Here is a 15,200-nt window from a genome sequence, read left to right as displayed (position 1 = left end):
GTGGGGTAAGAACTTGATACGGTTCTGTTGTCTAAGACTACAGTGTTCAAAACAGAAAACATTATTTAAACATGAACACAAGGAGAAAAATAGTAATCAGATACTGCTTCGAATAAAGGATTATATTTACATACATGATTGACTAAAAATACATAGATGCATGTTGTGTTTAATAGTATAGTATAGTTCTATACAGTAAACAAAGTTATTTTCTAGGCAGGGTGTAAAGGTAAATGAGGGTGTGAACTGAACAACTCTTCACCCACATTTAACACAAGGACATTATCTTCCAGTGTGTGTACATCTGAGGAACAGGTTAAAGACAAAGTGTGCTACCCCTCCAGTGCAAACCCACAGATGAAAAGAAAAAGCACACAACCAAAAAAGTACAGATCCAGAATGTTTTTAATGAAATTGTGCCAGTGAGTACACGGTAGTTCTGTGGAGTTTTTGTTGTTCTGGTTTACAAGATGTCTTGTGTGTACAAAATCCAAGAGTTCTACATTGATATTTTAATCATAAACAACAGTTTGGACAAACATTAAATCCTTCTTGGAACAAAAAGGTGCATTTAGGAATTGTACAAGGCGTTCTGGCTTGCAAATCAGTAAATCAGTGCAATCTACCCCGTGATCACCTACCATAGAAAGTAACACACTCACAGGACAGGTCCATAAAACCATCTTACAGGGGCCACACAATAGACCCACCACACATCACTACATTCTGTACTAAGGTCACTTAGTAGATGGACGTTTTATAACAGTTATATTTTCCTGGTGTCAAAAAAAGCCATATTAGTTTACTAGCACTTCAAGAATCCTGCTCAAACACCATAGATCAATTCAACGGCATTCATTTCATATAGAGAACCTTACAGGCTAATTCCTAGCACATCATTTAATCTAAAACATGATTTAGTTCACATATAAGATGTGAACATATTTCATTAGGATTAGCCCATTCATTATTCTCATTAGTGGTTGTCCGGTAAATCGGACCACACATTAAATTACAAATTATACAATTATACAATCATGGAAGACAGAACTGTAGTGTCAAAAGAAAAAGAAATGTTACAAGTAATTAAAAACAAAATCCTAGGTTCTGCTGCAGTATTACTAGCATCCCAACTGGAGATGTGAGCGACCATCCATTCTTCTATGAGCCAAACTCCACTGTTTCGTCAGTGATGGGTTTGAACTCATAGTTCCCTCTTCCATCCATGTGGAGGTAGTACTGTAACAAACATATGTTAAAGTTTATGAGTTAAAAGTAATAGTACGCAGAGAAGTGAAACATCCTGGTGTGTGAGCTGCATAGTACTTAAAGTGCTTTGCTTGAGGCAAATGCTGACTTAATGACCCTTAAAATCTAGTTTTTCTTACCCTTAATTTCTAAAGGCATTCCTGTGTCTTTGTTTTGTTTCAGGTCAAATAACTACTTATCTGTATCATCAAAGACGTTCTAATATAATTCTTTAACTTGCAATCCTGGAATGTGGTTTTATAATGAGCACAAAGTATTTAGACAGTCCTAGAAAGACCTCCTTCTGTCTTGTACCACCAGACACGAGCAATGAGATAAAGGAAAGCGTGTTAGTTTGTCGGTGTGAGCATGAAACACTCACGACTATATTTACATGAAATATACAATACAGTCACATATTTTTTGTCTTTGACTGGTGATTATGAACTTTTCACTTTTAAACACATCATTATAACCACATTTTAGGAAGTGAAACTTGTGACAGCCTTTCGGTTTTTACATAGTCTGCCCTCTTGTGGACAGGCTCACAGGCACCCATGTGACAGTTTATAACAGGGGTGTCAAACTCAAATTCACAGTGGGCCAAAATATAAAACTGAGATAAAGTCATGGGCCAAACTGAATATTTATTGAAAAATTAACTGCAACTGATATGTAATGTTCAACCTTTTTCATATGTAAACAAACTTTAGTTTTGCTTAAACACAGGATTTGGAACAACCAGAGCTTGATATTACAAACACATAAGAAATTAAATTTGAAATAAAAGACACATCAGTGGTGTTCATTGTCGCTAACTTTGACCATACACTTTTTGACAAACTCTCCCTCATTAAAGGGCCGGGCAGATTTTGCAAACTCTGCTGCCACAATAAAGCATTACAGCCTTTACAGCAGCTTTACCTTTTGATATTGTTTTCATGACTACGCGTCAATACAGTGGCAAGGCATTCTGGGATTTGTAGTATTAGCAGAGCATGCGGCTAGCCAGCTGTAATGCACATTTGAAAAGATCTCGCAGGCCAAGGGTCTGAGTTTGACACCCCTGGTCTATAGAATGAACATATGTTTCTGAAGCATAAATCAGGACTTAAAGAACCAAACTGGAGCTTCTTAATACAGATGACAGATTAACAAATAAGAAACTATTCGGGTGCTAACAGAAAAGTTCATCTCACCCCATGGTGTTTCCAGAGAGACTTTCTATGAGACACTGTGAACAGAGTGATGCCCACCTGTCAAGAAAATACAACAGACATCAGTGCCTCATAAATGATGGCAAGTGTATGAGTTAGTACACTAGAATTATGTTGTGATGGGTTTTGTTACCTTCCTGCAATGGCTATAGATGTAGTCCTCCACATCCACACTTACAGCACTGGTGCACTCATCCAGAATGGCAAATTGAGGCTTGTGGTAGAACAACCTGGCCATCTGCAGAAAACAAAGTTTTACTGGTCTTGAATATCCTACATCTACGTTAGGTCAGATAAAGCTGATGTGCAAGGTAATGCGTTCACTAAATGGGAATATTCGCTTGCTTACTGCCATCCTCTGCTTTTCTCCACCACTGAGAACATCCATCCAGTCCTGTACTGCATCCCAGGTGCCCTCTCTGTTGAGAATGTGCCCCAGCTGCACATTGTCCAGATATTCTTTCAGCACCTATTGCACACAGTGGTCATATTAGTGAGACAAAGCAATGCAATACATTGTAATGGGATGTGAATATTTGAAGCAGCAATTTATTTTATAAATTCTTTATAATGTTCTCTGAGACCTGATCTGAAATCCCCTTCTTCTTCTGGTCTTCAAAGGTGTCAGGGTAGATGACCTGATCCCTCAGGGAGCCAATTGTCATATAAGGCCTCTAAAATAGGAATGCAAATATAAAAACAGAAAAGAATTATTAAAGACATTACCTACACTTCTGGTGCTTCAAGTAAATATTTTATTCAGGAATCTTACCTGAGGGACATAGAAGAGCTTCCCTCTCTCAGGTTTGGTCAAACTACCCCCAAACAGAGGCCAAAGCTGAAGGGGGGAGGACACAAACACACACATTAATATTCTCTCATATAACAAAGACTCATAGAACTGGCTCTCTGAAGAGGATGCATACATATTTGTATGTGAAACTGCAAGTTTTGTTCTGAATATTGAACATAACAATAAGTTCATTTTTAACATTATAATTTGAAAGTAATTACTTCTCCAAGAACTCTGAAGAGTGAGCTTTTTCCACAGCCATTGGGCCCACACACCAAAACATTTGTGCCAGATCGCACCTGAAGACACACCAAAACACTCAATTAATCAATTAAAATCTTTCAACTGTAGGTTCAAAGTTAGCTCAAAAAAAAAAAAAAAAAAAAAAATCTTACAATTATTTCACAGAGAGCTATTTGCACTGGCATTGTCCAACAACATTTGTTGGAAGTATAACAAACTGTTATAGTAAACAGCAACTTTGTATTTTTACACAATATAATCATCCATAGTTTTTTAGTAAACTCTGACACAAATCAAATTATGGTATAACATTCATGCAAAATCTAAAACATTTTGTAAATACGTAAAAAGTACCTCAAAATTGAGGTCCTTAATCAAAAGATCTCCATTGGGTGTTGCTAAGGGTGTGTGTTCAAACCTGGTTAAAAAAACAAAACAAAACAAGAAGATAAAAAGTTCGTAAAATACATGTCAATCTATCTGAGAGTAATCTGACAAATTTAGTGAAAACTGTAACAGAAAAAGGTTAAGTACTTAATAATGTTGTCCATGAATATGATTCGTCCACTTCCGGGCACCAGGGTCAGTTTTTCTAAAGCATCTGCTTCTGGATATGAGACATTATATGAGAATAATATGATCAAATACCTTCTAATTGTTTTGCCTTCAATGCTGATTAGAGCTCACCTTTATCTGACTGAGACACCATGGTGCGCTCATACTTCCCCATGTTCAGCTCTTTCAAGACCTTCATCAGTTCTGTGATGCGAGTGGTGAACCTGTCAGAGAATAACATCATAGCACTAAGCGTCAAAGAATAGCCCGTAATAACATGAAGAGAAATAACTGCAGACAAACATCTGGCTACATTAAATTATCACATTTTAACACTGCAATTAAAACACAAACCTTTCTCATATTTTCAAGGCAACAGTCCTGCTTTAAATATATTCATGTTAAATGTCTGCAGACGATCATTGACAAACCTTAATGAAGACTGTTAAAGACTGCAATTTAAATGAAACACATATGAGACGCTACCCTGAGAGTCTGGTCATTTCTCTACCAGCAAGCACAATCCTTCCCAAAGCTTGTGACATGCGCAGCAGCATGCGGCCACTCTGGTAGTAATCCTACAAAAACAAGGAAATATAAAGGATAAATTGTGTACATATTGACATTTAAAGAACTTTACGGTTAAAATAATATAAAAATGCTGCACTGGAATAGTAAATTCTATATAACGCCACATTGGTTTTTAGCTCATTAAAGCATTTAAAACTGTGTGAGCTGAGGCAGCTCACCTCTAGTAGTTCAGCATGTGTGCTGTGAAGGTGCCGTGGATGTGTCAGGTTCAGAAATGGACGGCTCACGACCAGATAACCAACTACCGTGGCCAGGTCTGCACAGAAGGTAATTAGAGAGTTAACATTCACGTTGTGCTCAGTGAGACTGACTGTATTAGTACAAGCGTCTAATCAAAAAAAGTTTTAACCTACATTTAGCGATGATGCTGTCGATCATGCCCATGGAGAAGCGGAAAAATATGAAGTTGTGCAAGTGGTCAACCTGCGGGCAAAGGACATTATTGATTTACAATTCAGTAAATCATTCCAAGTTCTCAATATTTGTGATAATATGATAAATGCTGTGGTAGTTCTCACCAGTTTCTTGAAGGTAGAGTGAATTGTCTGTTTCTCTCTGTTATTTCCATTGTAAAATGCAATCTCCTCACTAAGAAAGATTATTGTAAAGTGAATTTTAAATGCAGTGATCTTGTGACAAAAAAAATGTATAGTAAAAGATTCAGTGCTGAGCTCTTGAACGGCACCTGTTGGTGATGAGGCGGGAGTTGACGTATCGGTATTCGCCCTCGTATTTCTGCTCGATGACAGTCATCTTTCCGATGGGTCTCCTTAACCTTGTTAGGAAGAGGCCTGAGATCAGCAGGTAGGCCATCATAGAAGCAGGGCCCTACAGCAGGAATGACATTACATGCACTCACTGCAAGACATGTGATTCATGGTTTCCAGATGTGCGCAGAAAATGAGTTAAATTCTACCTGAGCTCCGATAGCAGTCGTCAGCTTAAAGATGTAGAGGCCAATGTCAAGAAGAGGCTAAAAGAAAAAACAAGGTTGGAGCCCCGTTCGTTCAACATATTGGCACATCGTTATTATAACTACAATTCAGTGTCTAAAATGTTTTATACTTTGCTGAGATTGGAGTACAGGTCAACAACGCTGTTGCAGAACTTTTCCACATCCTGAGTCAGCAGCTGATCAGCGTTGGCAATTCGGTTATCCAGGTTTCCCATCTTGTAGTAGGTATATCCTCTAAATTGTTAAGAACAAGAAAGCAGAAAAATCAGAACCTGGGACAAATATAAACTGAAAAGCATGACACTAGTGAACAAACAATTTGGTTCTTACTTCAGATACTCGTCATATAGATGTTTAGTAAGTCTTTCACGGAAACAGAGCTTCAGTTCATTCAGTCCTAACTTCAGAAAGTTGTTCACCAGGGCGATCTACACGGCAGAAAGGCATGTTTGTGTGCATCACTCATGTACATAAAAATTCAACCTTGATGAGTTTTTACACAGGTTATTACACAGTGACACAACTATGTCACATTAGCATCAATAGGATGGAAAAGGTACATTTATCCGTTAGTGCACACTAGAAATCTAAATTTTCTGAAAGAAAAAAGTATTTAATATAGACTGTTAAACAGAAGTTAAAGCAAGCTACATATTTGCTCAGGCCTCCTCTGACATTCTACATACTTTCAAATTGAAAACTAAAATAATGAGAAAGCAGTCTGAAATGCTGAGTTATAGCCAACCAAGTTGCATATAAACTTTTTAAAAGAGACACTTACAACGGGCATGACTCTCATAAAGTTGAACAAATACTTCTTGAAATCTTTTGTAGACCGACCAATAATTGCACTGTAAACCACAACATGCACAAAAATAAGAGAAGAACATTTTTAAAAAGAAAAACATTCAAGGCCATGCAAAGATTTCTTGTTCTGTTGGTGAAACAATGCCCAAAAAACGTCAGAGGAGATCTGTATTTCAGTGTGAAAAACCAACTACCGTGTATATTAGTTGCCATTTCAGCTAATACCAGCAATAATGATAATGTTTAATTGATTGTAATCAGCCAAGTGTCAATTGTTAAGATAAAAAGCACAGTTTCACACGTTTATTAGTGAAATACTTTCACAACCACTCCACATGGTGAAACATTACCCCTGGTATGACGGTAATGTAGGAATAAAAGTGCCTTTTGAACAGTGTCATATCTCTGCTAATGATACCACTGTGAACAATGTAAAAAAAATATATATTTTATATAAATTCAAAACTTGTTTAGACAATTACATTTACTAATAACATTTTTAAATATTAAGATTAACTATTACATTTCAGTACATTAATCCAATTAAGCATTAGGATACAACCTTTCAATCATTGTGCCATTCTGTATCATCCAGACGTCGCAGTAGGTCCGGGCCACCAGCATCATTGCAATCATGACCAGGTACCAGGACTGGGACAAAAAAAAATAATACACTGTTTACAAACTACAGACTGTGCATAATAACGACACGTTTGCTTGTCCTGTGTGACGACAGGACAAGCAAACTCTTAACATATACACTATAGTAATAATCAAAGCAATATAATCAGATTTTTTGCACACTATACATTATTTACAGAGGAAAAACATTATATGATATTTGCTCTCTCTACTCTTCCTTGAGAACTTGGGTAATAAACACATCCCATTTTGTGTTTGATGCACAATGCTAGTTACAGTTTAATCTTATCTAGTTATACTAGTACTAGTATAACTAGATAAGATTAAACTGTAAAATACTAGTTACAGTTTAGTCTTATCAAACCATCACTAACTACCATCATTATCTCTACACATGCACAGTGTGTTAATTGTTAATGACATCCAAAATTTGTTTTATTCTTTTAAAGCCCTCACCTCTTTAGAGAAGAGTCTCGGTACCATGATCTTGACTATTTGTATGATTCGGCTAAAAAACTGCTTGTCCACAGCCGCCCGATCCTTTTTTGCATCTTTCTGAAGAAAAGAAATAAATGTAAGAATAAAAGAGCAATAAAAGTTTAGTTAGAGGCAATTCCTGTGTGTGTGTATTATATATATATATATATATATATATATATATATATATATATGCAATATCAGTGCCAGAAGACTACCAAACCTAAATCTATACTTATGTTAAACGTGAACTTTTATAGATCATTTATTCTTAGGATGATTAATAGATGGTATACTAACAACACATGCTGAAAAAAGCTTAAAAAAATACCAAAAACACAGTGGTTTTATGTGCAGTTTTGTGAATTACAGTTATATATAAAACCGATGACTTACTTCATTGTTTAAGAGCAGCTCTGATGAGCCCTTCTTGCTGTTTTGGAATTTAAAAAAAAAGAAAATTAGGCAACTACCAAATTCTCTTTTGACAAACATGATGTTTATAACATGATGTCTGGCGAGAAAAACATGTTTGTAAAACTAATGTTTTCTCTGTGTGACACAATCCTGGCCGCAGGGTGAAAAAGTCCATGAGCCAATTACTACTGCTGGAGAATGAATGAATGAATAAATAAATAAATACATATAAATAATTAAACAAATAAATATAAAAATAAAAATAAATAAGTAAATAAATACATCTTTTAGATACATGGTGTATAAACTGTGAGCAGTCACGAATGATTTGTAATAATGTTCATTCATTGCCAGTGACCACACTAGACGTTGACCGTTAGCATGTTGACAGCTTGTGTATTGCAGGTCAGGTGTCACAAAGCTAAAGCTAACGCTATCTCGACTCACGGTGGCGTTATGTACATTAATAAAGCTGCACTGATGTCTAACGTACCTGTTTAGTTTGGAGGAACGTCGTCTTTGCCTTAGTAGATACAGGACAAGCAGAATACCGCCAGCTATCGAGGAATTCTTTGCTGTCAAGTACTTACTGACGACCGCCATGTTCCTGCTGCGGCAAGACGGCTGGCAAAATCAGCAGGTGCATGACGGGAAACTAGCATAAGTGCCTCGCGCTCGCCCTCTAGTGGTTTTACAGATACATGTCATGTGGCATGAAGAAGAAAAAACATGACAGATTCATCAGTCAGATACAACCGGGAAGATTAAAAATTAACTTGATAATGAATTTGAATTTAATTTAATATGAAAATGTGCATGTACAGTATATTATTAATTGTGATACATTACTATTACTACTGCTGCTGCTGCTGCTAATAATAATAATAATAATAATAATAATAATAATAATAATAATAATAATAATAATAATAATAATAATGTCACGTTTTGCAGTTCACATTAGATAAGATTAGTTTAGATAAGACTTTAGTCAGCTCTTACACACCACTGAGCGCCGCTGTGTGTCTCCACTGGACATAGTTTCCGCTGATGAATCCGGAAGTGACGCACGTCGCCGCTAGGTTTGCTGCGCAGTGTTCGGTAGCGATCGTCAGAGCAACAGGACAACATCAGGTGCTGATAATAAATAAATAAATAAATAAATAACAAATAGTGCGACTTGTTTTATAGACATCGCAGGGAGAAGTTAGAGTCGAGACGAAAACCCAATCAGCCGTAAGTATCCGTCAGTGATGTTGTGGTCCGGACAGGCGCCTGATGCGGGGCCTGTTGTGGGGATGTGAGGGGGAGAAACTGGAGGCACAACCAGGGGATGCGGGATGCGGGATGCCGTGCCGTCTGCGGCCTACACCGTGTTAGCCTTCATTCGTCATGTAGAGCCTACACTCACTACTGCAGTTATAACATGCTGAAGAAATCCAGTTCTGCCTTGTGTGTGTGTGTGTGTGTGGGTTAAACACTAATTACAGTCGAGATTTGGGGCTTTCTTCTGTTTAGGAACAGGCGGGTAGTCAGCTAATCAAAAACGGACTTGATGTGTGCGTTTGTTTTTGTTGTTAATAAAGCGTTTAATTGACTGCTGACAAGACTGACATTGTGAATAAAATACCTACTGAACAGCAGGGTTGTCATTTTTGAAAGGTCCTTTGGAGAAAAAATAGACAAGACCAGAGAAGTGTGTTAGCAAAGCACCAGTGTTTAGGACAATGTTCTGTAATACTGTAGATCACCATCAAGTGCACTGGATTTACACCAGGAAAGAAGAAAGTCCCTCTGCAGATTCTCTACTATTTAAAGTCTTATAATTATATTATTACATATACTGATAGAACAGGATCACGTGAAGCTTTCTGAGAAATATTTGTGAAGAGTATATTGCAGTGTTTAGACTTTTTTTGGTCATCAGCAAAGTGCAGTTAAATTTCATTTGCTTTCTTGGTGTATTATTGTAAAGTCCCAGAATGGAGACAAATTGCAGAAATAATTAATAAATTTTGTAGACTAATTTGTAGTGTCAGTGATGCAACAGCTTATTACAGGCCTTCATGGATAAGTGCAATAAATAAGGAGTGATAACGCTGCAACCCTCATATTAGTAAACAGATAATTATTTTGAAAAAGATTAGTCGACTTTTTTTAAGCATCCCCAAAATAAGCACTAAATCGGTGTTTAAGAACACACTCGAGCTCAAACCCTGTAAGAGAAACTGAAGTCAGAAGGAAAACTCTGGAGTGAAGGAATTGTGTTAATGAGCTCCAGCTTGCCACCTGCCCTGTAGTACCTTCTTGCATGTGTTGTATTGCAAGATCTAGGATGAAAACAGTATTATATAATATAGTAACGTGTAGCAGTGACCGATTCCTAGTTCTGCATTACTATGTTATATCTAATCTGTTTGGTTATTACACAGTACCTTGTAATTGTTTTTTAAAGGTGCCAAAACGATCAACACCATGAACCCTGTCTACAGCCCTGCACCAACAGGGGTTCCTTATGCCAACCCTAAAGGAATAGGATACCCAGGTAAACATTAAACTGATCTCGCTCAATACATACTATGGTTTGTAGAATTAGCTTGCCTGAGTATTGTACATTTAGGATATATTCCCACTTCCTCTTCTGTTTGTATCTTGCAGCTGGATTTCCAGTTGGCTATGCAGCAGCAGCCCCTGCATATTCCCCCAGCGTATACTCTGGAGCAAACCCAGCATTTCCTACAGGTATGGGAAAATCATACCTCATAGTACATAGATTTTTAGTATCTTTGTAACAAAGAGCCTTGTGTGGAGGACGTATTTGTCTAGGACAGATCCAGTGACAAAAAAATCAACACCCTTCCATAATTGTCTGTTTACATTGCACCAGTAATTTCAGTAAAGAGAACCTGTTACAAATACTAATGTCTTGGTCCATTGTTGATGCTGTCAGCAGTTTATTAATTTTATGGTTTTACACCAGACACCAGTGCCACTAATTCTGCTGCAATGCATTTCTCTTCTACACTTTACTTATTACTTATCTTGGTGAACTGCTGAATGGAAATCTTTTGTCCTTTAGTGTTGAATCTGCTTTTGCCTTGTAATACAGCAGTGTCCCAAATCAGATGTTAGACTTTTGTATTCATATAATGTACATACTAATAATAATATAGAGGTGAATATAACAACGAATAAGCTATAAAATGACCATTTCAGTGACTTTTTTTTCTTCAGTAAATTCTTACCACCTTCTAGGTTATGCCCAAGGGACACCATTCAAAATGTCCTGCTCGCCAACAACAGGTGCTGTGCCCCCATACTCCTCTTCTCCTAACCCATACCCTGCTGCTGTGTACCCCATGAGGAGCTCTTATCCTCAGCAGAATCCGTATGCTCAGGTGAAAGGCTTCGGACACACAGTTCACATAGGTTGTCCTTCAGTGAATACATGTAGATGTGCATTTTCTTTAATAATATATATTAATATCCACAGCAGCAAGGCACGTACTACACACAGCCCCTATATGCTGCTCCGCCTCATGTCATTCATCACACCACAGTGGTTCAACCCAACGGCATGCCGGCAGCTATATATGCTCCTCCCATCCCTCCTCCACGCCCTAACGGAGTTGCCATGGGAATGGTAGCAGGCACTACTATGGCAATGTCAGCGGGTAAGTGATCGTTGAAACATTTATGTTCTACGGGAACACATATATGAGAGAGAGAGATACATATCTCTGTGGTGATATTTTCATTATATTGTCCAGCCCCTTTGTTTATTCTAGAACACCAGGACTATATATGTGTGTGTGTGTGTGTGTGTTTGTCTGCATGTGTGTGCATGGTCGTGTTGTGTGTAATGCATACTTGTTTCCACAGGGACTTTATTAACAACTCACTCCCCAACTCCTGTAGCTCCCCACCCCGTCACAGTGCCCACATATCGACCCCCTGGCACACCCACCTACAGCTATGTGCCCCCTCAGTGGTGAACAGATAGCACTGTGAGTACAATCCCACATCCTAATTCTTCCTTTCATACATATGAATGTAAAATGTGAAACATATTATTTTATAACAATCTCCTTCTCCTCCACAGGTTAGAAGACGATAGATATGCATTTGCACAGTCCAGTATTTTACAGCTAAAGTTGGGGCTGATGCCACATGTGTTCCCAGCCAGTCGTTCTTCCTTCTAAGCATAATGTGAATCTGAACCCCGTTGGACGAAGAAAGAAAAATTTTGGAGCGGGAATGAGAACCTTTCCGTTTCCAATCACATTTGTTAGCATTACTCATGTTCTCCGGCATATCTCACATCAGAAGACTAGCTCTTCATGCAGACTTGTGTTTTGTGGACTGTCTTGCAGTTTTTATAGCATTTAACTCTTGAAGTGGTTAAAAAAAGAGAAGGGTAATGGAATTAGTTTGTATTTGGAATCCATATTGAAGTGAGTGCATGTAAGTATTAAAAATAATAATGCTAGCTGAAGCTCCCTGCCATGATTGATGCAAAATCATCAAAGGGTTATAAAAAGCAACATCCAAAGGGTTAGGGTCAATGCAGCAACTTCACATCTCTAATGCAGTGTCTTTATTGTTATTACATAGAAAATATAAATTATGTTTTCCATTTTTTTAAAAGAAAGAAACAGTGTTGTAAAATTCTTACATTGCTTTAACATTGGTTTTAATTTTTGTAAGTGTAACTGAGATGTCCGTATTTGGTTAACACATTTTGCTCTTATGCCACATTGTATGTGAATGTTGGGTTAGGTATTTTCTAAAAAATATATATATTATTATTTTTATTTTTTTTGTGCCTCAAACAGAGATTTCCATTTCTGTTATGATGGTTTATCATTCCTCATGCTCTTGCTACCGAAATTTATTGCACATCTTTGCCTGTGTGGAAACAGATAGGCCGGCTGAGCTGCCAAACATACCGGTGTATTGGTGCTGATAGCATGCCTTTTTATTTCTTTGCTTTTAGGGTTATTTGCTAAGGATTTGACAGAAAGGGTGATAGTGGAATCATTGCTTTTATCTAACACATTTTTATTTGGTCGATTTATAATCCAGGCATATTTGTTAACACTACTGAGGACAGAGTAAGGTATTGGAGTCATTTGGTTACGAAACCCCAAAACACTTAAATTGCTTGTTACCTCAAGTTTGCACCATTACTGACTGAATTTCACTGTCTTTTTACTTCTTCATATTGCCTATGTCACCTTGGTTAAAGAATGTTTTGTAATGTTTGTGTTTTTGTTTTGTACTTTCAAGAAAGACCAAAAATAAATACAATAATGAACATTGTCTTTAGTCTTGCATGTGTAAAGTGACAGCAGTCTGAAAAAAAAAATGCAGCAAAAGCTCAGCAGCAGGAACATAAAGCATGTTGGCTGATGTCATGTGTACTAATAAATAAGTTATTAATCTTCAGTAACAACTTTATTCTGAATAGGGTTGAAGTAGATCTAGAGCCTGCCAAATGGACTGGGGCATACAGACAGTGTTCCTTTGGTGCTGATGGAGTCCCGTCTTACTTTGAATGTTGCTGTGGTTGAGTCCCAGGCTCTGATGAGTTGTATATTGCAGAAGAAGTTAAGATTCAACAGACAAGGTGAGGTTTTTCTGGTCCTATTTTGGTGGGCCTCTGCAGACTGGGGCGTTGGATTCCTATTCTTGGTGCCAGACCATTCAGCTCTGTGAGCCATGTCATGAACAGTTTCACTGTGACCACCTTATGTGGTCTTCTGTGGTTGTCACTCATCCACCTTAAGTTTTGAGGTGTTGTGTGTTCTGAGATGTTTATTTGATTTAGTATACCCTTCCTGGCAGCTCAAACCAATCTGGTCATTCTCCTATGATCTCTCTCATCAACAAGGTTTTTACACAGAACAGTGTAAAAACAGTGACTTTAACCATGGCATGGTTGTCTGTGACAGGTGGTCTGGCACCGACAACCATGCCATGGTTAAAGTCACAGAGATCACATTTTCCCCTATTATGATGTTTGATGTGAACATTAAAGGTGGGGTCTCCATTGTTTGATAGCCAATGTTGACATTTGAAATCACCAAAACAAACACACCCCTAACCCAAATGGGTCCCACCCCTGTTTTGATAGCTCCACCCCACACATACACCAGACAAGTATAACCCAAGTATAACCCAGACAAGTATTATGGCGGAATTTTTTATCAATAAATGAACTCAATGGGTAATTTTATGGTAATACAAATGTGCTTTTGTAGTGTTGTACTGTGTTTTACTGTGAAAGGTTTAGGAGACGGTCAACACCTAGAACCTGAGGCAGTGCTAATGTTAGAGGCAGAGGTCGTAATGTTGCTGCCGATAACATGGAACCAAAAGACTTGGAGCGTGTGCGCATGTTTCAGGCACAAAGACTTGCAGTAACGCAAGTAAGTGTAATGATTGATTTATTATTCTTAATTTTAATTGATAGAAAGCCGTATTCTGTTACTAAAAGCTACTGCAATGTAAATATAAAAACAAAGCAAAACCAACGTTACTCACCTATCGAGAAGGAAAAAAGCAACCTCAGTGTCCCATCGCAGGCCTTCCTGCTCCTTCAGTTCTCTCCAGCACTGGAAAGCTGATCCCATAGCTGGCCCTACTTCTTGCCTTATTGTAAGCCTTTTTTCGCTTAATGATTTTTATCTGCCATGTCAATGTTTCAATCACTTTCTGCTAATGTCACCCATGCGCACTGAACACTCTCTCCGCCCATATTGACAAGACACACCCCTTTCTGCTCATTGGCTACACATTTGTTTTGTTTTTGTTTTGTTTGCCAGCCCAACGCAGTTTTCTGACGCATTTCTCAAACAAACCTTACCTTTAACAGAGGCTCTTGACCTGCATTATTCTCTGCTTTGTGCTGCAGCTACATGATGTACTGATTGGACTGTCCCCAGCCAAACCTCTGAGTTCTGCAATTCCAAGACCTGTATTAAGGACTGTAAAATGATGGACTAAGGAAGCGAAGCAGGATTTACAAGCCTGTTTCTCTCTCACTGAATTGACTGTTTTTGAAGCTGCTATCACTGACCTGGACGAGCTCACAGAGACTGTAACATCATACTGTATATCAGATTCTGTGAGGATTTGTGCATTCCTACCAGGACTCACCATTTTGTATTCCTACCAGAAAAACCGTGGTTCACTGCCAGAGTTGTCCTTACTTAAGTAGAAATTTTGAGTATCTACTGTATACTTTAATGGA

The 15,200-nt window shown here is 37.9% G+C and overlaps 2 protein-coding genes across 9 annotated transcripts; one reads left to right on the top strand and one right to left on the bottom strand.

Moving 5' to 3' along the window:
• Positions 1-387: 387 nt before the first annotated feature.
• On the bottom strand, positions 388-8,610 carry abcd3a (ATP-binding cassette, sub-family D (ALD), member 3a). 2 transcript variants are annotated; one of them, XM_047811266.1, is made up of 23 exons: positions 8,439-8,610; positions 7,925-7,961; positions 7,508-7,606; positions 6,972-7,060; positions 6,760-6,829; positions 5,933-6,030; positions 5,713-5,836; positions 5,564-5,620; positions 5,333-5,475; positions 5,166-5,235; positions 5,001-5,070; positions 4,806-4,903; positions 4,543-4,634; positions 4,189-4,280; positions 4,036-4,108; positions 3,856-3,919; positions 3,480-3,557; positions 3,238-3,303; positions 3,050-3,139; positions 2,815-2,934; positions 2,599-2,703; positions 2,448-2,504; positions 388-1,239 (listed from the first exon to the last, which is right to left on the bottom strand). In XM_047811266.1, exons 1-23 carry the CDS (start codon positions 8,546-8,548, stop codon positions 1,162-1,164), a joined length of 1,980 nt encoding a protein of 659 aa, XP_047667222.1. In that variant the 5' UTR covers positions 8,549-8,610; the 3' UTR covers positions 388-1,161. The 2 variants fall into 2 exon arrangements, with proteins under 2 accessions (XP_047667222.1, XP_027005428.1); XM_027149627.2 differs by lacking the exon at positions 6,760-6,829 and adding an exon at positions 6,384-6,453 and having other exon boundaries at positions 8,439-8,607.
• A 350-nt stretch (positions 8,611-8,960) lies between these two features.
• Positions 8,961-13,262, top strand: LOC113644630 (myelin-associated neurite-outgrowth inhibitor). Of its 7 annotated transcripts, none has more exons than XM_027149640.2 (7): positions 8,961-9,079; positions 10,401-10,490; positions 10,604-10,687; positions 11,180-11,343; positions 11,439-11,619; positions 11,828-11,952; positions 12,048-13,262. In XM_027149640.2, exons 2-6 carry the CDS (start codon positions 10,421-10,423, stop codon positions 11,938-11,940), a joined length of 612 nt encoding a protein of 203 aa, XP_027005441.1. In that variant the 5' UTR covers positions 8,961-9,079; positions 10,401-10,420; the 3' UTR covers positions 11,941-11,952; positions 12,048-13,262. The 7 variants fall into 7 exon arrangements, with proteins under 7 accessions (XP_027005441.1, XP_027005445.1, XP_027005440.1 ...); XM_027149644.2 differs by having other exon boundaries at positions 9,003-9,181; positions 11,864-11,952; XM_027149639.2 differs by having other exon boundaries at positions 9,008-9,181.
• The last annotated feature ends 1,938 nt before the right edge of the window (positions 13,263-15,200 follow it).

This window comes from Tachysurus fulvidraco, chromosome 3 (genome assembly GCF_022655615.1).
Source record: "Tachysurus fulvidraco isolate hzauxx_2018 chromosome 3, HZAU_PFXX_2.0, whole genome shotgun sequence".
Taxonomy (NCBI): Eukaryota; Metazoa; Chordata; class Actinopteri; order Siluriformes; family Bagridae; genus Tachysurus; species Tachysurus fulvidraco.
The sequence above is the reverse complement of the archived record's forward strand: the minus strand, read 5'-3'. Positions and strand labels throughout refer to the sequence as shown.

What these genes read in the sequence shown, in the direction of transcription:
- abcd3a (XM_047811266.1), bottom strand. Translation starts at nt 8,548, where the DNA reads ATGGCGGTCGTCAGTAAGTACTTGACAGCAAAGAATTCCTCGATAGCT. An exon ending in CGAGACTCTTCTCTAAAGAG is followed by an intron (nt 7,061 to 7,507) that starts GTGAGGGCTTTA and finishes TTTTTGTCCCAG; the next exon opens with TCCTGGTACCTGGTCATGAT. An exon ending in ACTCTACCTTCAAGAAACTG is followed by an intron (nt 5,071 to 5,165) that starts GTGAGAACTACC and finishes CTTTGCCCGCAG; the next exon opens with GTTGACCACTTGCACAACTT.
- LOC113644630 (XM_027149640.2), top strand. Translation starts at nt 10,421, where the DNA reads ATGAACCCTGTCTACAGCCCTGCACCAACAGGGGTTCCTTATGCCAAC. An exon ending in TAAAGGAATAGGATACCCAG is followed by an intron (nt 10,491 to 10,603) that starts GTAAACATTAAA and finishes TGTATCTTGCAG; the next exon opens with CTGGATTTCCAGTTGGCTAT. An exon ending in TACTATGGCAATGTCAGCGG is followed by an intron (nt 11,620 to 11,827) that starts GTAAGTGATCGT and finishes TTGTTTCCACAG; the next exon opens with GGACTTTATTAACAACTCAC.